The sequence below is a fragment of the Lagenorhynchus albirostris genome, chromosome 3 (genome assembly GCF_949774975.1).
Source record: "Lagenorhynchus albirostris chromosome 3, mLagAlb1.1, whole genome shotgun sequence".
NCBI classification, from domain to species: domain Eukaryota; kingdom Metazoa; phylum Chordata; class Mammalia; order Artiodactyla; family Delphinidae; genus Lagenorhynchus; species Lagenorhynchus albirostris.
In genome coordinates this window covers 60,659,728-60,685,031 of record NC_083097.1, presented here as the reverse complement: position 1 = coordinate 60,685,031, position 25,304 = coordinate 60,659,728, and the positions used below count along the sequence as shown (strand labels likewise).

At 43.5% G+C, this 25,304-nt stretch overlaps 1 protein-coding gene across 3 annotated transcripts in view; it reads right to left on the bottom strand.

The window, feature by feature from the left end:
• PDE8B (phosphodiesterase 8B) overlaps positions 1-24,272 on the bottom strand; it is a 254,440-nt gene extending 230,168 nt beyond the window's left edge. For all 3 annotated transcript variants that reach the window (XM_060143155.1, XM_060143157.1, XM_060143156.1), the window contains exon 1: positions 23,934-24,272. In XM_060143155.1, coding sequence (XP_059999138.1) covers positions 23,934-24,272 — 339 coding nt within the window. The remainder of the gene's footprint in view (positions 1-23,933) is intronic.
• Between the last annotated feature and the right edge of the window lie 1,032 nt (positions 24,273-25,304).

Below are 25,304 nucleotides of genomic sequence, written 5' to 3'. Positions count from 1 at the left end.
AACAAAGTAGGTACTCATTAAAAACATATATATGCTATGAATGAATGAACAAAGGAAGGAATGAATGAAAATAGATTTGGGTCTTAAATGCTGCTCCGTGAAATACTTATTTAAATTGGCTTATTTCCATTGTCAATCTAAGGACTCATGTCAAACTTTTCCCCCTTAAATGCAAAACACTCAAATATATTAAATTTGGAAATATTAATAAAAGATATTTTGCAAAGGTCGAAAACAAACAAGCAGATTTATTCCAATGCAACAAAAGTCTATTACACACACACACAGCTGGGGAGTGGGAAATGAAATACCAGGAGCTCAATCTCCATGGAGGCAGGTGAACCATTAAACACAGTATAAAGTCTCTTTTCAGTTCAGTTCTCCTATCCTAAGTACTTTCATTTGAAAGTTTATCCTAATAAGCTAGTGATCAAAATATAAGCAGCATTCATCATACCTACAACACTAGAAGGTTCTGTCCTCAATCTGCAGAAGAGGAGGATCTTGCTTCGTTATAGGGCCCTTATAACAACCACAGGAGGTCAGGGCAGACTCTGCTCCAGGATCTGCTCCAGGGATGTGCGGGTATCTGAGTGCTTAGCAAAGAGCAAGTAGGGCTATCACCGTCACCCCACAGGCCTGTTCTTGGGGGAAGGGGGCTGGACAGCGTAAGGGAGATGTAAAACCAATCAACCAACCAAAGAACCGACCCTGGCAACCTCGCTGGCACTCACAGTGTGGGTGTGCTGCCTTCTACCTCGCATAAAAGCTCAGGAGCTGGAGTTGGTAATAAAACCCCACAGCAAAAAGCCACAGGGTGAAATCATGGTTTTTCTTACTCTGAAGACAAGAAGGAAAACAAACTGATTAGCTCCCATCACTTCACACAGCCAAGCCCCGACCAACGTTGAATTACACTGCCAGTGAAATCTTCCGACTCAAAAGAGGTGCTACTTGCAGCAGCATTCCCCCTCAAGTTACAGGTTTTATTTAACATTTCACTTCTTTATCATTTTTAATCCCTTAACCCTGGATTACAATTTTGATCATTAAAAGATACATTAGTCAGACAAGGCAATGATGTACTTGGTTTCCATGACAACCCTTCACAAAAAAGTTCAACCTCCTGCATCACCATGAAGCACTTTGAAACCCATTTCCTAGCAACCCCATAGGCACCCAGAGACACAGACCTTCATCTGCCCTTTACTTAGACCTAGAAGAATTACATACAGGATGAGAGAGAAAGCAGGTCACTAGGTTACCACCAACACTGCAAGTCAGCATATCTCATCAATGTATGAAGCAGAATAGTTCCCAGCTGGGTCTGCAGGGAGACACATGCGGCTATCTGGATGTCTTTAACACACTGCATCTTCCCCTCAGCTAGGGGTTACAAAAACGCTCAATTAAATTCCACTTTGACTCATTTGACTTGAAGACCAGTGAACACCTTAGAATAACTCACTAATATCTATGCATTCATCTGAAAAGGGAAATTTAAAAATCACCCCCTGCCAATTATGAAAGCATGGCACCCTCTGTTTTAGGCTTATCACTGTATAATGATATGCACAAATGTATTAGGAAAATAAGAAAAATGTGCAAAGTTTAAGAGACTTCATAACAAAGTTACGACCTAGAAGATAAGAAGCTTCAGCTGGAGTAAATGTAAAATAGAGTGGAATTTTTTAAAAATGAGAAACAGACGTTTTTCTATACTTGCACTATTTCTCAACTTTCTCCAAAATAACACCTTCTAAAATTAACAAAAAATAGAATGTGCTCACTGTAAAATAGTTGGTTATTGTGCAAACTGGTCTCCAACTGCAACCCACCACCCCCGTCCACTGCTCTGTACCCGGGGAAGCTCACCTCTGCAGCCTGCACCCCCAGCCTCCTTTCCCAGCTGGCTTCACGCTGGCAAGGCAGTGGAGGACGAGAGGAAACTGAGGTTGAGGCATTTCTTCCCCACTCCTCCCTGCTTCAGTGCCCTGGCCTGGAAATAGCTGGTGCTATCATGAGCACAGCTCCTGCCAGGGGCCCTACGGCCCGCAATGCTCTCTCCTCTCTTGGCCCCTTCGGCCCTAGATCTGGTGAGGGCTGCACACGGTTGCTAGTCGGGGCACCTCACTGTTTCCTGTCTTCACTAATCTCTGCTTACACCTTTTCTCCATTTAAGTCTTTTCATTGGAACCATCTGAGTTGAATTGTTTCCCTGACTGATGCAACTTTGACAACTGCAATCAATTCTGAATTAACATGCAGCAAAATCTTTTGTCAGAGCTCCCTTTTGACATTATTACCATTATCATTCCTACCTTCTCTGATTATCATACAAAAGAAGCTAGAAAAGAAGGTGATTTTAAATTCCCTCCTTCTAAGCATAAATCCAATTCATTCCACTATAACCCGGGAAAAGGCAGCCTAAAGAAAGACAGAATGTTTCCTTAGGAACTTTATTTCCTTCTACAAAGCAATGCTACTTAATCAAAATAAGAACTGGAAAAGTAGAAAGGGCAGTTTTCCACAGACCGCCTCCAAGTCTTTTTTAGCTGGGTCTTCACAGCCTGGCTTGTTTAACTTGTTGTATTGGGAATTTCCACAGCCGGCAGCTGCATCTGCATTCACAGGAGCAGGTAGAATACGCATTCCAAAACATCTACACATGAATTTTGCATGAGCCACCATTTGGGAATTATCTTTACCTCCATTCCCTCTAAATTAGCAAAACAAATATCAAGAACCAACACACAATGTGTGGCTCATTGTGCCCAAACCGGAAACCTGGCCCTACATTTAATTCCAGCGTTCCAAAGATTTCATACTGATACTAAGCTCCTGAACCAAATCCAAACCTTAGTTTCTGCACTTGTAAAAACGGTGACTAACCCTCTCAGGTGTTACTGTGAGATCTGAATGGCATGTACTCAGTGGCGCCTCCTGTGGCAGCAAAAGAAAGTGCCACTTAACCCCAAGTTGTTTGCCTTTCCTCAAAATCCTACCAACTACTTCTCTTAGACGGGAACTGGGGCAGTGATTCAAATGTGTAGGTTTTTTCTAATGCACAGGTTGGGGCCCGTTAGACTTTTTTTTTTTTATCTAGTTTTTAAACTTTTTTTTTTTTGTCTGCGTTGGGTCTTCGTTGCTGCACGCGGGCCCTCTCTAGTTGCGGCGAGCAGGGGCCACTCTTCACTGCGGAGGTCTCTCCCGTCGCAGAGCACGGGCTCTAGGCGCACGGGCTTCAGCAGTTGTGGCATGCGGGCTCAGTAGTTGTGGCTCACAGGCTTAGTTGCTCCACGGCATGTGGGATCTTCCCGGACCAGGGCTCGAACCCACGTTCCCTGCATTGGCAGGCAGACTCCCAACCACTGCTCCACCAGGGAAGTCCCGGCCCGTTGGATTGTGATTCTAGAGCTCTGGGATAGAATCCACAGGGGATTCTGGCATACTTGGGTATATGAATATATTACATGAGCATAAAGCCCAGTGTGGGTGTTAGGCCTGTGCTCTGCCTTCCTGAGCTAAAAGGCTACAGAGCAAATAAAAATGACAGGAAGCACTAACACAGTTATTCTGGGAGTTCCCTGAATCTAGCATAGAACTGAGACCCAAATTCGTATCAGATTTCACCTACGGTGTCTTGTTTAATTCTTTAAAACAACCTTGAATTAGCCACTAGGGGAATACAAATCAAAACCGCCATAAGATCTACCTCACATCCACCTGAATGTCTCTAATAAAAAAGACAGGGAACAAGTGTTGGTGAGGATGTGGAGAAACAGAGACACCCCCCTCCATACCTGGTAGTAGAAATGTAAAATGATGTGGCTGCACTGGAAAACAGTTTGATGGTTCCTCAAAAAGTTAAACAGAGAGTTATCATATGATCCAGCAATTCTACTCCTACTATATACCCAAGAGAAATGAAAGTATATGTTCATACAAAAACCTGTACAGGATGTTCATAGCAGCATTATTCAAAATAGCCAAAAAGTGGAAACATCCCAAATGTCCATCAATGAATAAATGGATGAACAAAATGTGGTATATCCATACAATGGAATATTATTGGGCAATAAAGAGGGATAGAATACTGATACACACTACAACACAGAAGAACCATGAAAACGTTATGCTAAGTGAAAGACGCCAGACACAAAAGGCCACATATTGTATGAGTCCATTTATATGAAATGTCCAGAATAAGCAAATCCACAGAGACATAAAATAGATTAATGGTTGCCAAGAGCTGGGGAAATAAGGAATTGGGACTGACTGCTAATAGGTATGGAGTTCCTCTTGGGTCGGATGGAAATATTTTAGAATCAGACATTGGTGATAGTTGCACAACATAATGAATGTACTAAAAACCACTATATTGGGCTTCCCTGGTGGCACAGTGGTTGAGAGTCCGCCTGCCGATGCAGGGGACGCAGGTTCGTGCCCCGGTCTGGGAAGATCCCACATGCCGCAGAGCGGCTGGGCCCGTGGGCCATGGCCGCTGAGCCTGCGCGCCCGGAGCCTGTGCTCCGCAGCGGGAGAGGCCATAGCAGTGAGAGGCCCGCGTACCGCAAAAAAAAAAAAAAAAAAAAAACAACCACTATATTATACACTTTATAGTGGTGAATTTTATGTTATATGAATTGTAACTCAATTGAAGAAAAAGTCAGTGACATGACACTTTGTACCAAGTGTTCTGGAGTAGTAGTATTTTAAGTAGTAGTACTTACAATGTTCCAAGCACTAGACAGGACTGGACAGGGGGCCCCACCTGCGGTCTAGGCTTACTAAAATTCTAACACCAACTTTTCTTTTATCAAACTGTTTGCAAGGAAAATGAATTCTGTATTTGATTCTACCTCCTATCACTGAGGCATATGGTTTGACTAGAAAGTAAATTTACATAGTTACACTGATTACATTGAGAACATAAACATTGTAAAGAATATTTGGAGTTAAGCTCCTCTGCAGTCAGTCACTAAATCTACAAACCTACATAAATTTACAAACACACTTTATAGACCTCTTCCTTCCACCCATCCTTTCTGTCTTCCCATTTCTCTCTCCCCTGCCCCCAGCAAGGATGTTCTGACAAAACTACGCCAAAACTTGGGCATCACTCCAGATTATTCCATCTCCCACCTCTGCCTTATCCAAACATCAAATCACTTCCTAATTTAAAAAATAAAAATGTATTCCCTCCACTCTATTGCCACTACTTTAATCCAGGCCCTTTTTATCTCTTGCCTGAATTATTGTAAAAGCTATCAAAGTCAATCTCCCACAATCTTCCCAGATCAAGAAACCACAACCCTATGTCACTACCCTGCTTAAAACCTTCCCTGTGATCCCCTTGATAAAGTCCTCATTTTTTTAGCCTGTCAAAGGAGAAACCTCCAAACTGGCCCTTGCCTTATATTTGACTCTTTTGCATGTCTTCCACCCACAGTTTACACTAAACTGTTGGATGGTAGCCCTCAGACGTACCATCCTATTTCACCCACCCAGCTCCCATGTCTGTGCACACTGTTCCTTCTGTTTTAAAATTCCCTCCTCCTCTCCCTATTACCATATACACACCAAGTTAATCCTTATTTGTCGTTCAAGGTGACACTCAAGTTTGCATTATTTGAGAGGCCATTTCCATGCCAGGCTGGGTTAGATGCTCTTCCTCTTGCTTCTGCGGAACCCTACTTCTCTCAGACATTAGCAAACTATAGTAAACACCTGTATGGCAGGCAGACTCTAACATCTCCCGCAACGATTCCCACCTCCTAGTATTCATACCCCTCTGAATCCCATCCTCTTGAGTGTGGGCTGGCCTAGCGACTTGCTTCTAATCAATAGAATACACCAGAGATGACTGGCTATCACACCTGTAATTAAGATACACAGGATTGTGACTGACATCTTACTAAAAGACGGTCTCTCTTGGGACTTCCTTGATGGTCCAGTGGCTAAGACTCCGTGCTCCCAATGCAGGGGGCCCGGGTTCAATCCCCGGTCAGGGAACTAGATCCCACATGCCGCAACTAAAAGTTTGCGTGCTGCAACTAAGAGTTCACATGCTGCAACTAAGGATCCTGCACGACACAACTGAAGATCTCACATGACGCAACTGAAGATCCTGCTCATGGATCCTGCATGTGGCAACAGAGATCTCACATGCTGCAACTAAGACTGGTACAGCCAAATACATAAATTAATTAATTTAATAAAATAAAAGATGGTCTCTCTTGCTGGTTTTGATGAAGCATGCTGCCATATCTGACTGGTCCACGTGGCAAGGAACTGAGGGTAGCCTATGGCCAACAGCCTGCAAGGAACAGAGTCTCTCAGTGTAAGATGCATTGAAGAACTGAATCCTGCCAACAACCATGTCAGTAAGCCAATCAAACCTTCAGATGAGACCTAGCCCTAGCCAACACCTTACAGGCTTGTAAGAGACCCTGAAGTAGAGGACACAGATGAGCTGTGCCTGGATTCCTGACCCACAGAAACTAATAACAAATTTGTGTATCTTAAGCCACTTAATCTGTGGTATTTTTACACAGCAATAAATACAGGCATACCTCATTTTACTGTGCTTCACTTTACTGTACTTCGCAGATATTGTGTTCTTTACAAATTGAAAGTTTGTGGCAACCCTACACTGAGCAAGTCTATCAGTGCATTTGTTCACTTCATGTCTCTTGTCACACTTTGTAAATCCTCGCGCTATTTCAAACTTTACATTGTATTTGTTATGGTGATCTGTGATCAGAGATCGTCAATGTTATAATCGCAAAGTGATTATGACTTGAACGCTCAGCTGATGGTTAGCATGTTTTTAGCAATAAAGTGTTTTGGTTTTTTAGACATAATGCTTTTGCACACTTACTGGACTACAGTATAGTGTAAACATAACTTTTATAGGTACTAGGAAACAAAAAAATTCATGTGACTTGCTTTATTGCAATAGTTACTTTATTTCAGTGGTGTGGAACTGAACTTGAGATATCTCCAAGGTATGCCTGTACCTGTTTGTATGTCATTCCCCATCCCAACTAGAATATAAACTCCCCTAAGGAAGGGATCATCTTATTCATCTTTGTATCCTAAATCGAACACAGGGGCTTGATGCTCAGTTAGACTCTCAATAAATATTTATGAACTGTTGTTGAATTGCACCAACCTACCCTAACCCTTCTGCATGTTTGACGACCAAGCTGCCCTAGTTTGACAGCACCAGCTGATGGCCCACAGAAGGAACCGTGACCCAACCTTGCTTCTCTCTCCTAAACTGAGGCAGGTAAACAACTCTGTCTTCCTTCTTTCGTGACACACAATAAAGTTACTCTACCTTCAAGAGTATCTCTTCTGGACATGCACAGGCACACAGCCACTTTTTATATCACTTTCTCCATCTTTCAGTTTCTAATCTGCACCCCCAAAATCTGTCTCATTCTGACACGTTTGCTCTCTCTCTTGATAGTGCCCCTGCTTCTCTCTTTCTTCCCCTGCGCCACCCCAACTTCATCCCACTTTCTCATTCACTCATATACAACTCAGGAGCCACCCTAAGCATTGCTCACTGATAAAGCTGATATATCTGTATAAGGAAAAAAAACAAGATCAATTTACAAATGATATTAACATAAGAAAGCACTTCAGTAAAAGTATCTGTAGATCAGATATGAGATTCTAGCACAGAAAAGAGAATCACATTTTTAAACATACGAAAGAATACACATCTGTGCATTCAATTTCTAAACTGGAAAAAAAAAAACTTGATTTTAGGTCTTGGTGACTAAAAATTAAGATAAGGTATTTATTATGTTCTAAGTCCTCATGAAGATGCAAGGGAATTCTTTAAAACAATCAGTGATGCTCAGCCTCCTGTGGGTGTATTCTGTGGGTGTTGACAGGGTTAATGATAATGTAACTGCTGAACTTTAAGGTAAGTGGAGAGACAGAAGTGAAGGTGAAAAGGCAGTCGCGACTCTTCCGAAACCATTTTGCTGCCATGAAAAGGTGAGGGGAATTACAGTATCCAACAGACATTTACCATTGAGAGGACCAACCTCCTCTAAATTTTTCTCAAAGATCTCACACCTCCATGAAAGCGAAACTATAGCTGGGGTAAGAACAGAAAAAAGCAGGTTTTACTCACAAAGAACCCTCTGCTAGAGATTTTACGCTTGAGAAAAACTACATTACGGGCTTCCCTGGTGGCGCAGTGGTTGGGAGTCCGCCTGCCGATGCAGGGGACACGGGTTCGTGCCCCGGTCCGGGAGGATCCCACATGCTGCGGAGCAGCTGGGCCCGTGAGCCATGGCCGCTGAGCCTGCGCGTCCGGAGCCTGTGCTCCGCAACGGGAGAGGCCACAACAGTGAGAGGCCCGCGTACCACACACACACACACACAAACTACATTACTATTTTACAATTTCTAGAGAACTAAAGGGCCCAAAGAAATTCTCTATATGATGGGCAGAAGTTAACATCCCAGATTAGATAAATAAGCCCTTTCTGGAAAAAAAATTAATTCATTATTGCACTAAAAATAAGATATCACAATATGAAAAGATATCAGCATAGGATCATTCTCTTCAGCAACAGTTATAATAGCAAAAAATAATTCAAAAAATATCTATAGCAGACTGGATGAATAAGCTATTGTACAACCATACAATGGAATATTATACAGCTATAAAAAGGAATGAGGAACATCTTTATGAATTATGGTGGAGTGATCTCTAGGATATATTGTTAAATGAAAGAAGCAAAATGCAGAAAAGTGAGTTAGTATGCTACCATTTATCTAAGAAATGGAGGATATAAACATGATTGTATGTAATTAAAACAATATTATAAAAAGCACAAACATTTTAAATACAGTTACTTTTTGATGGAGGGCATACTATGTAGAAGACAGGGATAAAATCTAAACTTCTCTGAATATACCATATCATAAAGATTTTACTTTGTAACATGTAAATCATTTACATTATTATTAAAAAATCAAATTTTTAAAAAGAGCAAATCAAAAGTAAAATGAAACAAATGAATGTAACTGTATTGAATTAATCACCATTCCACTGTTAATAGGATTGCTAACATAAAAAGGAACATTCAAATGACTTAAAACACAATAATTTGCCTGTTCATCCCTAGTAGGATATACTCTAATGTAAAAAATTACTGGGAAAAAATACTAAACTGTTTTCAGCGATGATTCTGAGACTGTTGCATGTGTGTTGTGGGATACAACAAATGAGGAATTATCTTGGTGGTGTTAAGAACCAGGATTTATGTTATGGGAAGACGAAATAATGTTAAGACTGATGAGGTTAAAGAAAAGGTCCTAAATCTGAACTGGAAGTGTTAGTATAAACTCATGATGCATTTTATCTTTAAAAACATTTATCTTCTGTCTATGTCCACTTAAAAAGCCAGAAGACAATGACCCGTCCATTAGCAATGATCACTCCACTGCCCAGATCATGTCTCTAAGTACCATCTTTCAATAAGAAGAATTAGGGTCCTGAGAGAAATGACTAACTCCATAGCAGGGAATGAACATGATGAAACTGGAATATCCTGTCACACCATCAGGCAAACGACCTATCAGAGATAACTAGGAGACAACATGGCTATTTCCAGTTGCCAAAGATAGATGAGTTGAGCATCAGTAGGAACAATAACTGGAACTGACTGGGACACAGCTGACATTTATAAACTGATAAGTTTATAACAATACTAAGAGCATCACTGGTTATCTTTGGAGGATGCTAGGGAATCAAACCACTATTTTGAAAATTGCTAGGTAGAAGAGAAGTCTCAGCATTTACCCCATCTTTCCCATATGAACTGTACCTCAGGACAGTCAAATCGTTGATGAGGGGAGTTTCTCTTTATAGAAGCATTCCAGAAGTTTTGTAGAAAGAATGGACCACAGACTTTTGCAACGCTAATGAATTAATGGATCTAGGCATCAATCATGAAACGTCACAAAAACAGAAAACCAGACACTATATGCCTCCTAATGGACGTACACAACACTACCTATAAAGAAGTCTGAATAAATAAGCCTGAATCCAACCAACCAATATACCTCTGGATCTAACTGACAATATACAGAGAATATAGGTCCAGAAGAATGGGGTACATGATACCACAGGACTGTAATCAGCAAAATCCAGACTACGGGAAACTGCCAGACAAATGACCCGATTTCTTCAACAAACAAATCTTAAGGGGAAAAAAGAGAAAGGGGTACCTACAGATTAAAAGATACTTAAGAAACATATCAACCAATTGCAATGGGTGGGTCTTATTTCAACCATGATTCAAACAACATTTTTTAAAAACAAAAACATTTATGAGCTAATTAGGGAAATTTGAGCATTGTCTTGGTATCTGATGATATCAAGCAATTATCTTAATTTTTATACATGCTAATAGTATTATGGTTGTTTTTCAAACAGTCCTTAACTCAAAGTTACGTGCTGAAATAGTTACGGCTGAAATAAGATGATGTTTTAGATTTGCTTTAAAATAATCCCAGAGTAGGGGGAAGAGTGGGTGGTATATATAAAAGAATAGCCTTAATTTTATAACTGTTGAAACTGGGTAATGTTTGCATGAAGTTTCATTATACTATTCTATTTTTGTATATATTTGAACTTTTCTATAATAAAAAAATGTTAAATGACGAGCCTTCAAAAATTGGTCTGTGTCTTGCAGACACGTATTGAGAGTTATGTTCAAAGCTAACAACATGTGTCTGTGTGTGTGTGTGTGTGTGTGTGTGTGAGTGAGTGTATAATATATTCATACAACTCTGTGAGGCAGTTACTTCTACGATCCTCCTTAGACAGAGGAAGAAACTGAAAATTAAAGAAGTTAAGCCACAGAACAAAGTAAGTGGTACAGAGATTATAACCTAGCTCTCTCTGACCTGAGACTCCAAGTGTCCAGTGGGAGAAATGGAAATTCCTCTACATATGTAGAAGGAGATTGGTGTAGAGAATTGTTTACAAGGTGCTGGAAGGTATAGAAGAGCAAAAAGGAGATGGAGATAAAAACTGGAGAAACAGAGGATGAAAGGGTAACATCCAGAGACCAGAAACTGTTAACACCCTGGGCTGGTACCCACAAGCCCATACTTGTACTCATCAGTGATGATGGTACCATCACTGTGAAAGTTGTACCACTGCCACTGAGAAGTAGCCACTGCTATTGTCTCCTCCTTTCTCCCACATCCCAATTTCCTACCAGTACCTCCTACTTGCAGAATCTAAGAGTAGACCAGCTGGCAAAGAAGTCTGGAAGATGCAGTTTGCAGGCTTCTAGCCCCCCATAATACAAAGGAAAATATGGAAGAGCAGGAATGGAGCTGAGACCCAAGAGACAAATAACCAGCACAACTACTGGTTGTGTACTTCTTGTGAACTACTGTGCTGTACTTCTTGTCGAGTTACAATGTCAAATTGTAATTTTTTTTTTTTTTTTTTTTTGTGGTACGCGGGCCTCTCACTGTTGTGGCCTCTCCCGTTGCGGAGCACAGGCTCCGGACGCACAGGCTCAGCAGCCATGGGTCACGGACCCAGCTGCTCCACGGCATGTGGGATCTTCCCGGACCGGGGCACGAACCCGTGTCCCCTGCATCGGCAGGCGGACTCTCAACCACTGCGCCACCAGGGAAGCCCCAAATTGTAATTTTTTGATTTAGAACTCACGTGTGGGTGAAATAGGTGAAGGGAATTAAAAGGTACAGACTTCCAGTTGTAAAAAAAAATAAGTCATGGGGATGTAATGTACAGCACAGGGAATGCAGTTAATAATATTGTAATAACTTTGTACGGTGACAGATGGTTATGAGACTTATTGTGGTGATCAATTCATAATGTATATAAATATTGAATTACTATGTTGTACACCTAAAACTAATACAATATTGTATGCCAACTCTACTTCAATTAAAAAAACAAGAAAATGGAAAAGAAAGAACTCTAACGTGAAGTTTTACTTTCTTCCTTGCTTCTTCCATTTTAATAGCTGCCACGTGGCCATTAAGCACTTGAAATGTGCTGATCCATATTGAGATGCCCTGTTAAGTGTAAAATACATTCTGAATTTCAAAGACTTAGACTCACACACACACATATTCATGAGAACCTAGAAGGTCTACAGGGACCGTACGTCTGTTACAGCTGTACCAATCCTTTTGACAGTGTATTATTCCCACCATACAAACAGTTAGGCAGCATCTCCAAGGCCACACAGCTTGTGTAGGGCAGAGTTGGAACTCAAGCCTGGGTCAGTGAGTATCTTTCCATCACACCAGGTTGCCTTTTTATAGCCACCAAGATTAGGAGCTGGAGCCTAGGAAAGGAGCTGCAGCCAGGCCTTGTGCAATGGCTCCCCTCAAAATCTCCATGATGTTTGAGGCTTGGTATGACTAGGGCTGGCTGGGCAGACACCAAGTCATGCCTCCACCTCCAGGTGGTCAGCAAGCCTCATCTACAAAGAATGTTTATAAAAGAAGAACATAACTTAGTCAACTTGGCTGGAACTATTTCTTCAAGAAAAATGCCTCAGGTGTCCCTGGTGGTGCAGTGGTTGAGAATCTGCCTACCAATGCAAGGGACACGGGTTCGAGCCCTGGTCCGGGAAGATCCCACATGCCGCGGAGCAACTAAGCCTGTGCGCCACAACTACTGAGCCTGTGCTCTAGAGCCCGCGAGCCACAAGTACTGAGCCCATGTGCTGCAACTACTGAAGCCCACGTGCCTAGAGCCCGTGCTCCGCAACAAGAGAAGCTACCACAATGAGAAGTCCGCACACCGCAATGAAGAGTAGCCCCCGCTCGCTGCAACTAGAGAAAGCGTGCAAGCAGCAATGAAGACCCAATGCAGCCAAAAATAAATCAGTTAAATAAATTTATAAAAAAAGAAAAATGCCTCACCAACTTGAAAAAGCTCCCTCCAGCCAAAAATGGACAACTTGAGCATCCAAGTATAAGAACTGCAATGGGTTGACACACATCAATTATATGTGTTAAAATAAGCTACAAGGATATATTGTACAACACAGGGAATATGGCCAATATTTTATAACAACTATAAATGGAGTATAACCCTTAAAACTTGTGAATCACTATATTGTATACCTGTAACGTATATGATTAGTACATCAACTATACTTCAATTTAAAAAAAGTATATGTGTGAGCCCAATTGATTCATAATGTTACTAAGCAAGCAGAGGACCAAGTGAAACATCCTTGTTACCTTAGGAGAATGGTAGAGAATCAACTCATTATTTTGATAACTGGAAATAAGAGGGAAGATTGACGCATTTAACCTGCCTTTCGCATATAAATTGTATCCCAGGGAAACCAACTAACTGATGAGGGGAAGTTTTTCTTCTTAGAGATATTGCAGCTAATAAGTGAAGGAAAGGATGCAACAGGAATATCACCATTTGACACCCCCAATGATAAATGGATGTAAACAAAGATCGTTAATACTGGTTAGCATCACAGCAAAAAGACAGGCACAGTGAAAACAAACAAAACAAACAAACAACCCAAGAAACAAAAAAAGCAAACATTGTGTATTTCCTGCTGTAAGAACATGGTATCACTGAAAATGTATTCTCGCCCCACTTCCACCCCTCAAAATTGAGCATAATTGAACCAAAACTCTAAAAATAACTGCAAGTTTCTAACAAACAGAGAAGGCAGGGAAACATGTTAGACACATGGCACAGGAATGCAAAAAGCAAACTGCAGACTGGGGGAATATCCACAGGACAAACAACCCAAGGTCCTGAACAAAGTAACCGCAAGTGGAAAAAGAGAGAGCGATGGGGAACCTATAGATTAAGAGAGACTTAAGAAATAAACCAACCAATCGCGATGAATGAGTCTTATCTGGATACCAACAAATTGTAAAAAATAATAAGACAATTAGAGACAATTAGAAAAATGTGATTGATATTAAGTAGCTGCTGTAGACTGAATGTTTGTGCCCCTCCCCAGTTCATATGTTGAAATCCTAACCCGCAATGTGATATTAGGAGGTAGGACCTTTGGGAGGTGATTGGATCATGAGGGCAGATGCCCTTATAAAAGTGACCCCAGAGAGCTCCTTCACCCCTTCCTCCATGTGAGGACACAATGAGATGATGGCTGTCTGTGAACTAGGAAACAGTCCCTCACCAGACGCGGAATCTGCTGGCACCTTGACCTTGGACTTCCCAGCCTCCACATGTAAATTTCTGAGTCCATAAGCCACACAGTCTATGGGATTTTTGTTATAGCAGCCAGAACTAAGACAGTAGCTATTAAATTTTTTGGTGTAGAGTGGTTTTATGACTTTTTAAAACAAAGAATTCTTAGATTTTAAAGATACAGACTGAAATATTTGTCGATGAAACAGAAAATAAGTGCCTAAAAGAAACGAGACAATTCAGTGCCTTTGGAGGTGAAACAGCACAATGAAGAGTACTGGCAGTAGCTCTGAGTCCCTAGCTGCAGGGTCCTGGTCAAGTCACTACAGCCCCCGGCACCCCAGCTCTCTCCCTACCAATGTGGGGCAAAAACACCACCTGAGCCCCTCACCTCCTCAGAACACCGAGGATCACTTAGGATAACGACTCCCTGAGGGAACTGCACAGGTTCTTCCTCATCTGCTTCATCACCTTCTAATTAAACCCACTTCTCCCAAAGGACATGCGTACAAACGAAACGCTAGTTCTAATTCAATTTTGTTTCTCTCACAACACTGTAAATATATTCCAGCCACATAATGGGCTAACTACTTTTTTTGAGCTAACCTAGAAACCTAAATGCCACGTATAACACTGTTTCTATATGAAAACCCTTTCCCAATACCAACTGGATTCTTTACAAAGTATGTTTGTCATATAATCTGCATATAAGAGTGAGCGTTACATTTTACATTAATCCAAAGCATTTCCTGATTCTTTTTTCAGATTCAACTTTCTCACCTTTGACACACAGAATTGGTTCTAGTCTTGGGCTCCTCCTCCGTTTCCCTTCTTGAAAATCTCAACCAACAAAGGGGAGAGGGGAATGTGCCTGCAATACTCCTCCCAGCCATGGCCACCCCCGGGAGGTGAGGGGAGTGGACAAAGCTCCCTTCCCCTCACCAGCTCCTCCCAAAGGGATGAAGAGGAAGCCTCCACGATCAGAGTCAGCCAGTCCTGCCATCTCACTGTCCTAGTGGGCCAGATCACTGCAGGCAAAGGTGCTGGGCTTTCACCCAGGTGGCAGCTCACCTGGGTTCCGCGTACGGCGGAGTACATGGGCAGAGAGGCCGACCACAGGGACAGAGGGTCTGTGGTGGTTCAGTGTGTAAGGAGTCCCGGAATTGACTTTGCAGACCCTGCCTTATAGATTTGGGTGGAAGAGGGCAGGAAGCCTCATGCAACCCTGTCTGCCTAAGCCTCCGGTACAGAGCAAGCCACCACTTCCCAGAGCACGCACCAGGCAATTTCACCTGGGCTTGCCCAGCCACTGACAAAGCTGATCCTTTGCTCTGTTCTCTCTTTATTTGGCCATCACTGTCTTGAGAACCACTCTCTCGAGGGAACTGTGCAAAGGAGATCGTAGACAGAGTTTGTATCAGATCGTGGGGAAAAGAGAAACTTTCAGCTCCAGCTACCGCTCAGTTCAAAGTGCTACTTATCCTTCTAAAACATCACCCAGTGGAACACCTTTTGCTTTCCTCACAGTCACCCAGCTTATAGGCCAAGACTGTCAATCAGTTTCTTAAGTTGAAAATGAAAAGGGCTCATATGACCCAAAGACCACTTGGTGCGGGGTTTGGGCCGTTGGGTCATTATTGGCCTTCATAAACTGGTACCTTCCTCTCCATCCGGCCACTGCTTTTGAAGCTTCCTCAGCAGGAACTCGGAAGAGGACAAAAGCCCCATCAACCCTGAAGTCATCACCTTCCAGGTCCAGAGCTTTAACGTTATTTATGGCTCTGATGTCAGAAAACGGCACTTTTCTTTTTATCCATGTTAACCTGTGTGATAGGTTACTAAGAAGTTTTCCTATAAAAAGTTCCAAAATTTGGGGTCTTCCCTCCTTTTTGTGACTCACACAGGCAACTGGATCCCTGTAGCTAATCATTATACCTTCTCTAAGAGGAAAAGGTGTTAGATTTACAGTGTATCATTTTCCCAACAATATACTACATGTGACAGCACCTGAAATGCCACAACATAAAAACCAACAGAGCTTTTCCAAAATGGCTTTAAGTCCAATTATAGACTAAGATTTCAGGTTACATGTTTACACCAAAGAAGAATTCCACATGGAACCACCCCAAGATAACACGAAGGCCCTGAGCTTTCAAGGCAGAAGCCTGATGCAGGTCCAACAGTCAAGGAACCCAAACGCCAGCTTGGGCCTTTGACTGGCTAGATGCTACTGTGTCATCTCCTTTGGAAATCCAATTGACTCAGACCACACCCAGCGGTTTCCAAAGCTTCAGGGTAGCATGTCTATATATAAATCCAGTTAGTCACCTACATTGGCCAAATCAATCTACTTGAAAGTGGGATACATTTTCCAATAAAAAACAAACTCTGTGTTTCAAAAATATCTAAATCTAAATAAGCAAACTTTCATTTTAATTACCAAAACAGAAATCATAGCAACCACAAGCTTAATAGCAGCTAATATGTGTACAGTACTTAACAAAGTGCCAAGTCCTGGGCAATATGTTCTACCAAAGCTTTCTCCATTTTACATTCTCCACTCATCTCAAAACAACACCCCAGTGTGAGCTAATAGAGAGGGTGACGGTGAATCTATACAGGAAAAACCTCACCCGCAAGGCCCTCTGATTGCTCCCCACCTCCCGTCCTACCACTCTATTCTAAATAACTGTGATTCCAGCACCAGCTACGCTTGGGCCTTCAGGCCTGCGTAAAAGGCAATAAAGCTCAGTGGTTAAGAACTTGGGAGTTGGATTCAGACAACCTTGTATTCAAATTTCAGCCCCCACCTTGAGCAATGTATTGTACCTCTGCAGCCTTCTTTTCCTCCTCTGTAAAATGGGAATGATAATTTGTGGCTCACATATATAAAGTACTCCACAAATAGCAAGACTTTAATAGCTAATGTTACTACATCTACTCTACACAACTTGTTGCAAAATGTACAAACCACACATGAAAACTGGAATCTCCTTGGAAATATGAGACAACCATGACAAGTTTTCTTTCAGTGATGGATTATCTGAAAGCAAAATCATCTCTTGATTTTCATTAAACCAATCACAAGCTTCTACACTATTTTTCTGTGACCTGTCCCTGAGAAAGCAGAAAGGAGAAGCTGAAAAAAGTTGATGGTAAAGAATAAAGCATCAAAATCCTGAATAAAGCCTGGCTTTTATCTGCCAGTGGGAGAAGAGAGAAAATGGGGGAAAAGCTATTAGCAACCAAATCTAAACTAATCTATATTGCAACTTATTAAAAAGTGGTGTTTTCAAAAAAAAAAGTGGTGTTTTCCATTAAAACATAAGTATCCAGACTTCCATTGTAAGATAATGGTGACACCTATTTTTTTTTAATTTTTAATTTAATTTTTACTTTAGATTGGTATATAGTTGATTTACAATGTTGTGTGAGTTCCAGGTGTACAGCAAAGTGATTCAGCTATACATATACATATATCCATTATTTTTCAGATTCTTTTCCCACATAGGTTATTAAAGAATATTGAGTACAGTTCCAGTCCTTGTTGATTATCTATTTTATACATAGTAAGGTAACATCTATTTTTAAAAATGAACTCCTGAACACATTAGAATATTTTTAAATGTTTTAAATATACATATTCTTGAGTGAAAATATCAGCTTATAAACACATAGTAAAACTCATTAATGTTTTGAGGCTGTGGAGAGAAGGTGTAGAGAGCAAGAAAGTAAAAACTGAGCAAAAATAGAATAAATTGGCTAAGCTAGGTTCCTACTTAAGGAACTTCTCACCTAGAAAGAGTGCTATCACCCCCAACCCCTATCTCTGGGCTCTGAGATCGTGGGGAGAGGGGTCAGTGGGCAAAGAACAGAGGAAATGATAGAAACATGTCTGTTACACACTGAATGTTCGTGTCCTCCAAAATTCCTATGCTGCAGCCCTAAACCCTGACAATATTTGGAGGCAGGACTTTTGGAAGGTAATTAGGTTTAGATGAGGTCATGAGGGTGGGGTCCCCATGATGGGATTAGTGTCCTTCTAAGAGGAAGAAGAGAGAACAGAGCTTGCTTGCTTTCTGCCATGTGAGGACACAACAAGGAGATAGCTATCTGGAAGCCAGGAAGAACGCTCTCACAAAGCACCTTAATCTCGGACTTCCCAGCCTCCAGAACAGGGAGAAGGAAATGTCTGGAGTTTAAGTTGCCCTGTTTATGGTATTTTGTTATAGCACCCCAAGCTGACAAAGAAAATGTCTAAGCAGAGTCAGGGTGGAGAGTGAACTGAAAAGAGGAGGAGATATTTTCAGCAATATCTTGGAGGTCTCCACACAAGACAAGTGGGCATTCTTTAACATCATTAGTCATCAGACAGGAAATATAAACAATAAATTAAGTGGCTATTTTAAAAATGCCATTATTTTAGAAAATGATCAAAATTACTCATCTCAATTTGAGCTTCCCAGGGTATCTCTAATGATGTTGACCATCTTTTAACACTGGTTACAGAGGGCCTTCTGGGGGATGGTCAGGATATTCTCTCCTGTTCTGTAAAACCTCAATCAATGGGCTCCCTTGCCCTCTGGTTTCCAAGTGTGTTTGGACAAAGATGGTACCTCCTGAAAAGGAGAACAGTAGCATGGAGGTATTTACTCCCTTGGCTCCCCCTGCCAGGCCATAGGCCTCCAGTCACTGCATTCTTCCTTAAGACCGCAGCTTAGGGGGGCTTCCCTGTCCTATAGGCTTGGTTTCTCAGGTTCCCATAACCATTCCCTCCTGTGGCTTCTTTTAGGTGGTAACAGCACCCTCTTTTTCTAGTCTTAGGGTGCTTCATCATCATTTGCTGATTTCCTTTCATCTTGCCAACACATCTGAATCAATCCCTTCATTAGATTACTTTTCTTAAACTTTTGTGGATATGCAATCTGTTTCCTGTCCAGATACCATCTTATCGGGTGTCAGGAAGGCCTGGTTGGTTGGTCTTGCCTCACCTAGGTGCAGGGTTTACTTACAGCCCTTTGACTGGTCATCAGCATCTCCCTTTTTTTTCCCCAACCAGAAGTCTCAACCCAGTTCAACAGCTGTCATCTTTCTGAGGCCCTGAATTCTCGATTTTACTTGCCCACTTGGCCCCTAAGTACTCACGTGCTCCTCTCCAACCCTGCTGGTTTCCCAGACCCTGGACTCTGTCTTCACACCTGGTGCTACAGGGCTCACTCCCTCCCTCCTATTCTGATTCCTGGCCTTCGCCCATCATAATCTGGTACCACAGGAGCTGTCTGGCCCTCACCAGCATGTCCTGTCCTGCTGCAGCCCAAGTCCTGCCTTGTGTCCACCAGGGTGGGACTCAGTAGAAAAGCATCACCTCTGAAAAGTAGCAGCTTGCTGTGTTACTTTCTGATTTGAGAACTGATTTACCAAAATCCAAAGGAAGAATTATCTGATAGTTCTTAAAAATTAGTGTGACTACTGAAGAAAGCAGTGAAAATTAGGAAAATTTGCTCAATGACTATAGTTCATGTGTTGGAAGAAAGGGAGGGCACTAAATTGTGATGAAATGAGCTATGGCAGAAAATAAACTAGGGCTTTACTAAAATTAAAACAAATAAACATGGTGAAAACGACTAGCAAGAACTCCAAGAGCTGAGAACTGAATAAGCCTGTGGCGTCACATCAGCCCCTGTTTTAAGCTCCTCCCTTGGCTTGCAATTTCCCAGCACGCAGGACACAGCTCCAATGTGAGGGATTGTGATGACAAAGGAAGACATCGGGACCTGCAAATCCCAACAGATCCTGAGGAGAATTTGAACCTCAAGAAACAAGAGTGGGCTACGTGGTCCAGCCCTCTCTCCACTTACAGACTTTCCAGCCAACCTTCCAGGCAGACTTCATGGATAGAGATGACAGGTGGCACATTACAAAAGTAAACTAAGATGATAGCAGGGCTGTGACTAGTAGCCCAAATACATGCAATGTGGTACCATATACTCTGCTGGAGGTGGCCACACCTAATTCATCTGGCCCATAGACAGTCAATTTAATTAATTTAAAAGCAGTGATTCTCAAACTGTGGTCCCCGGATCAGCAAAACTAGCGTCTCCTAGAAGCCCGTTAGAAATCCAAATTCTCAGGCCCCACCCAAGACCTACTAAATTAGAAACTCTGGGAGTGGGACCCACCAATCTGTACTTTAACAAGCCTTCCAGGTAATTCTGTTGTACACTAAAGCTTGAGGATATTGATTTAGAGAACAAAAATGATTTTTTTTTCCAAAATACCTCTGCCCCTCCCCGAAATAAAATCTCATTCATTATTTACCATAAGGTCAGAAAATTATCTATTTATTTTCCCTTTATATATAGTCAACTTGAGATTATCCTCACTGATTCAGAAAACCATGGAAAGAGTACTACAGAAGTAATGAATCACTGGCTTAGGCACACCCTTTTGCAATAGATTGACCATCCTCATTAGGCTTTGCTTACCAAACTTCGTGGATATTCCCTGAACCCCTAGTACAACAGAGTCTGGTACAAATACTGACTGCGTGAATAAATGAGCACAATGAATGGAGGAGATGGGGAACTGGTGAGGCTGCACAAAATCACTTGCAAACTGAGAACGTCCCGCGTCTGATGCACAAAATAGTTAAACTACACAGAGATGGCTGCAAGTTGACTGAACTGTCAACAAAGACTCTTTTCTACAACTGGCTGCCTAGTCCCGGATGCCTCTCCAGCCACAACAGCTGGGAGGAGAAAAGAAGACTTGTAAGAATCCCCAGATTTTCCCGGGGAGAGGTTCAACCGTCTCCTCTGAGGATTTCTGAACAAGAATTACAAAACTGGCACAATATCAGGAGTGAGCATTCTGCAGGATTCTCCTGTTGGAGTTACTATTTTTAAAAAGGCAAACAAGAGGAAGACAAATTGCTAGGAACCTGCATTTTTTACAGCAACTGGAAGACAAATCTAACTTCTTACCAGAAATGGAAATCCACATGATATCACTGTACTGCACATGAATTATTAATGTTTATCTTTTTTTTGGTAAATTAGGTATTCAGGAAGGCTCCTGTCGACATCATGTTTGACATCATAATGCTTCATCATTCTAAAAGCCTAATGAGATGAATTCTTGCAAGAAAACAGAGAGAGAAATCAAGTACACATTTCTGCACTCTGGGGAACACCAGAGACAAAGGAGATAATGAAGATATGGTTTATAATGGATGTACGAAGAGAAAGTTTTTAAAAATCTATTACAACCCCATCACCACTGTAAACAAGACCAAATGGCAAAGACTTTACTTTTCCACCTGAGCATTTTGGAAAAGGGGGGGGGGGGGCGGGGCATGACTAGCAACTATCTCAAACTCTTAAGGTAGAAGAATTCTTCTAAAAAGAAATGAAAGTAATGTCTTTATAAAATTACCTTATCCACAAAAGAACATGGAACATGTGAAAACCGAAAAAGATACTATAACACTGAGTCACACGTCCTAAAAGGATACTATTAAATATATTAAAATAATTCTGTGATAATAATTCTGTGTGGTTTGTATAAATAAGAATTCTGGTCTCAAATCTATAGTTTCTGAGCTCTACACATGCAAATTAGTGTTGAATAAACTGAACCAGCAGTTTTAGTCCAACATTTCCAGCAGTGGGTTGGAATGAAATAAGCTCTTATTTGGAAATCTGGTTGATAAAGCAAAGTACGTTAAATTCGTACCCAGGTCAAGCCTTTTAACACTTCAGCCAAGTAGCAATGATATTTATACAACTTCATACTAGCTGCTAATAATTGGGACTTATTTTCCCTCCAGTTTTTATTTCATTTGGTCTCTAAGTAGCCTCTTGAGAGAAGTACTAAAACATAGAGAATGAGTTCATTCATTATTCTTTCTTTCACTGAACAAACATGGAGTAGCTAGAGGTGCCAGGTACTAAATTGGGATTCTTGCTACTCTGAAAGGCAAAAATACACAATTTCTCTTAAGCAAACCAAAAAGAGTATCACAGAGTTCATAAGTTGTCACCATTCTGAACTACTGCTTCATGTTTGCAAATTTCCTTTTCAACAAGAAGGCAAAGGATAGTCTTTATTGATAAAATTCCAATTTAATTATTTCACCAAATATAACATTTTAATCCCCTGAAATTACTCCTAGTGGTAACTTTATGTGAACTGGTGGGGGTGGGAGGGAGGGGAAACTTAACAAAAGAAAGTGTTCAGCACATACCTTTATAACAAATGTTCAATTAGTAGGTTGTACTGTCATGAGTCCAGGTCTCTAGTTCTTGGTTATTCTATCAATACACAGTTAACATTCAAAAGCTAGAAGAGAAAGCTTACACCTGGTACATAGTAGGTGCTCAATAAATGGTATTTGTATTATAATGAGTACATTATCATATTATATTACATGATTATTACCAGAGAAACTCTACAACTATAAGTAAACATCAGTTAAGCTTCATGTTACAAAATCAGATGCTGTTAAAGTAAGCTCACTAAAAGAAACTTTTGCTCTTCCAGACTGAGGTAAGCACATGTCATCCTTCTCTTAACCCCTCCACTGAGAGCTGACTTTATCCAATGAAGACTAGGAGCCTCCTCACACTAGCCGCCTCCAGTTGCTGAATAACTTTTCAAGTATTAACTATACAATCGTGCCTTTACCAAATAATCAATGGAACGATTCCTGGTAATTTACTGACCATGTAAAAACTGTGATTCTACCTCACATTAACAGTCATAGAGACATACTTCTTTTCCTCTGTACTGTGGGATGTGCCATTGTCCTGTTTGCTATATAAGGATAAAAGGCCCAGTGGCCATATTTACACAATGAAAAACCTCTTGGATTTAATAGTATTTTGAGAACACACAGGAAGGCACTATTAAAATAATCAGTTTTCTTCTGGCATTAAGAAATAAGTAGTGACTGCTTTAATCACTTAATTTTTTCTAGTTCCTCAAAATTCCACTCTCCTGAAAGATGAGATGTATGTGCAGAATGAATCATCTTAAGACAGCTACACTGCACGGAAACCACTTCCCCTCACTGTAGCTCAGCCGACCCTCCTCACTCACGACCCGATTCTCTCAATTATGTCCAAGACGCAGCCAACCCAAAGAAGTGATAAACAACAGGTTCCGCTCAGGTCCTCTTCCTCCATCCCTCCGGAAAACAGAAACACCCTCATTCATTCACAAATCCCACACTCGGTCCCTGTGGCTGAGACTTCATGCAACCTGGCTGGTGTCTCCAGGTAAAAACCTGAACACGAGGGCACTATAGTACCGTTGCACCGAGTCTGCACCATTCACCTACGAGCCACGCAAATCCAACCCGGAGCTCAAATTTCATTCAATGGGACTCGCCACCGAACGCTCTCAATGATGCCCACCCCTCCTCCTGAGTTGACCCAGCGCAGCCTTCTCCACCTCAGTGAGAAACGGGCCAGCCCACCTGCTTCCCTTCTCCACCCGGTGCCCCAGAACCAGCGCCCTGGACCCCTCCAGGGGTCTTTAATGCTCATATTTCCTGGGCCCTCATCACCCCCATAAATGAAAAGTAAACTCCTCCTTAGTGACAACCTCCCCAAACCAACCACGTCACGGCCACTCAACTCCGCCGGAGCCCCCTACCCGCCGGACGGGGCAGGCGGCCCCCTTCCAGCCCGGGCCGGAGCCCGGCGTTTACCTTGACGCTGGTGTAGCTGGTCTGGGTCTCGGCCTCCGCGCTGCTGCAGCAGTGGCGACTCCGGCCCCTGCAGGTGGTCGCCGCGGGGGCCGTGGAGCCCGCGCTGCTGCCGCTGCCCAGCTCACCGCGGGCCCTGCGGCCGCGGGCGGCACCGGGGGGCCAGGACGCGCGGCTCGGGGGGATGGCGTCGGCGGCGTCGGTCTGGACGAAGAGGCCGTGCAGTGGGGCCGCGGGGCCCTGCGACACGCTGGTGGTCTGGCGGGGCGAGTTGGACTCGTCCGAGTCCCGGCAGTAGATCACGCCGCTCTGCGAGACGTGGATGCTGGGGGCGCAGCCCATCCCTCGGCCGGGGTCCCTCGAGCGCCCGCCCGCTCCCCCGGCCGCCGGGCCCCAGCGCCGCGGCGGCCACCTGCAGTGAGGGGGCGGGCGCCTTGGCGGCGGCGCCCGGACCGCTCGCCCCCCGGCCTGTCTGGCCGCCGCTCCGTCGGGCTCGCCGCGGCACCCCTCGCCGAGCCTCCTGGGGCTGCGCGCGTCACCCCAACTTTCCCTTCTGGGCCATCTTCCTCCCCGAGCGGGAGAGCGCGCACACACAGCGCCCCGCGCGCACGGGTGGCCGCCACCCTCCCCGCCGCGGCGCCCCAAACGAGCTCGCTGCGCCTCCGCCCTCCCCTCCGCCCTCGGCCCGCGCCGCCGCCCAGCTCGACCTCGCCGGGCTCCCGCGGCCCCTGGGCCAGAGCACCGCCCGCCCGCCCGCCTGAACCTCTTTCCCTACTTTCGGTCCGCGCGCGCGTCTCCCTCCCTCCTTCCTTCCCTCCCGCCCGCCTTCCTCTGCGGCGCCCTCACTCCGCAGCCGCCGCCACTCGGGCCCCGCTGCGCCCCTCGGCCCCGCCCGCCGCTCCCCGCGCTCTCCAGGGCTGAGCAGAGAGTGCCCGCCGCCCGGCTCGGCCCCCGGGGCCCCAGGGCGCGGCAGCGTGCACCACGCCTCGGCGCCCTCCCCTCCTCTGCTGTCCAGAGGCCTCATCCCTCCTGCACCCGTCCCGGGGCCGACCCCCGGTTCCCCAGCCCCTCTTCCCCTCACGGCACACACCCCGGGCCGGCCCCGAAGGGCGGTGTAGCCTGGGGAGCCCCGCAACAAGCTTCTGGCCTTTCACGAACACTTGCAACATCCCAGTAAAACACCACGATGCCCTGTAGGGACCCTCCAGACCATGCCCACCCATCTGACTTGCTCGCCTCCCAGTACACTCAGAGCATTGAGGAGAGAATTCATGCCTCCATAGTCCCCCGCTTCCCCACGCACTCTGAAGGCTGAGCTGGATGGCGGGCGACCCAGTCTTCAAACGAAGTCCATTCCATGTCTACTCATCATCT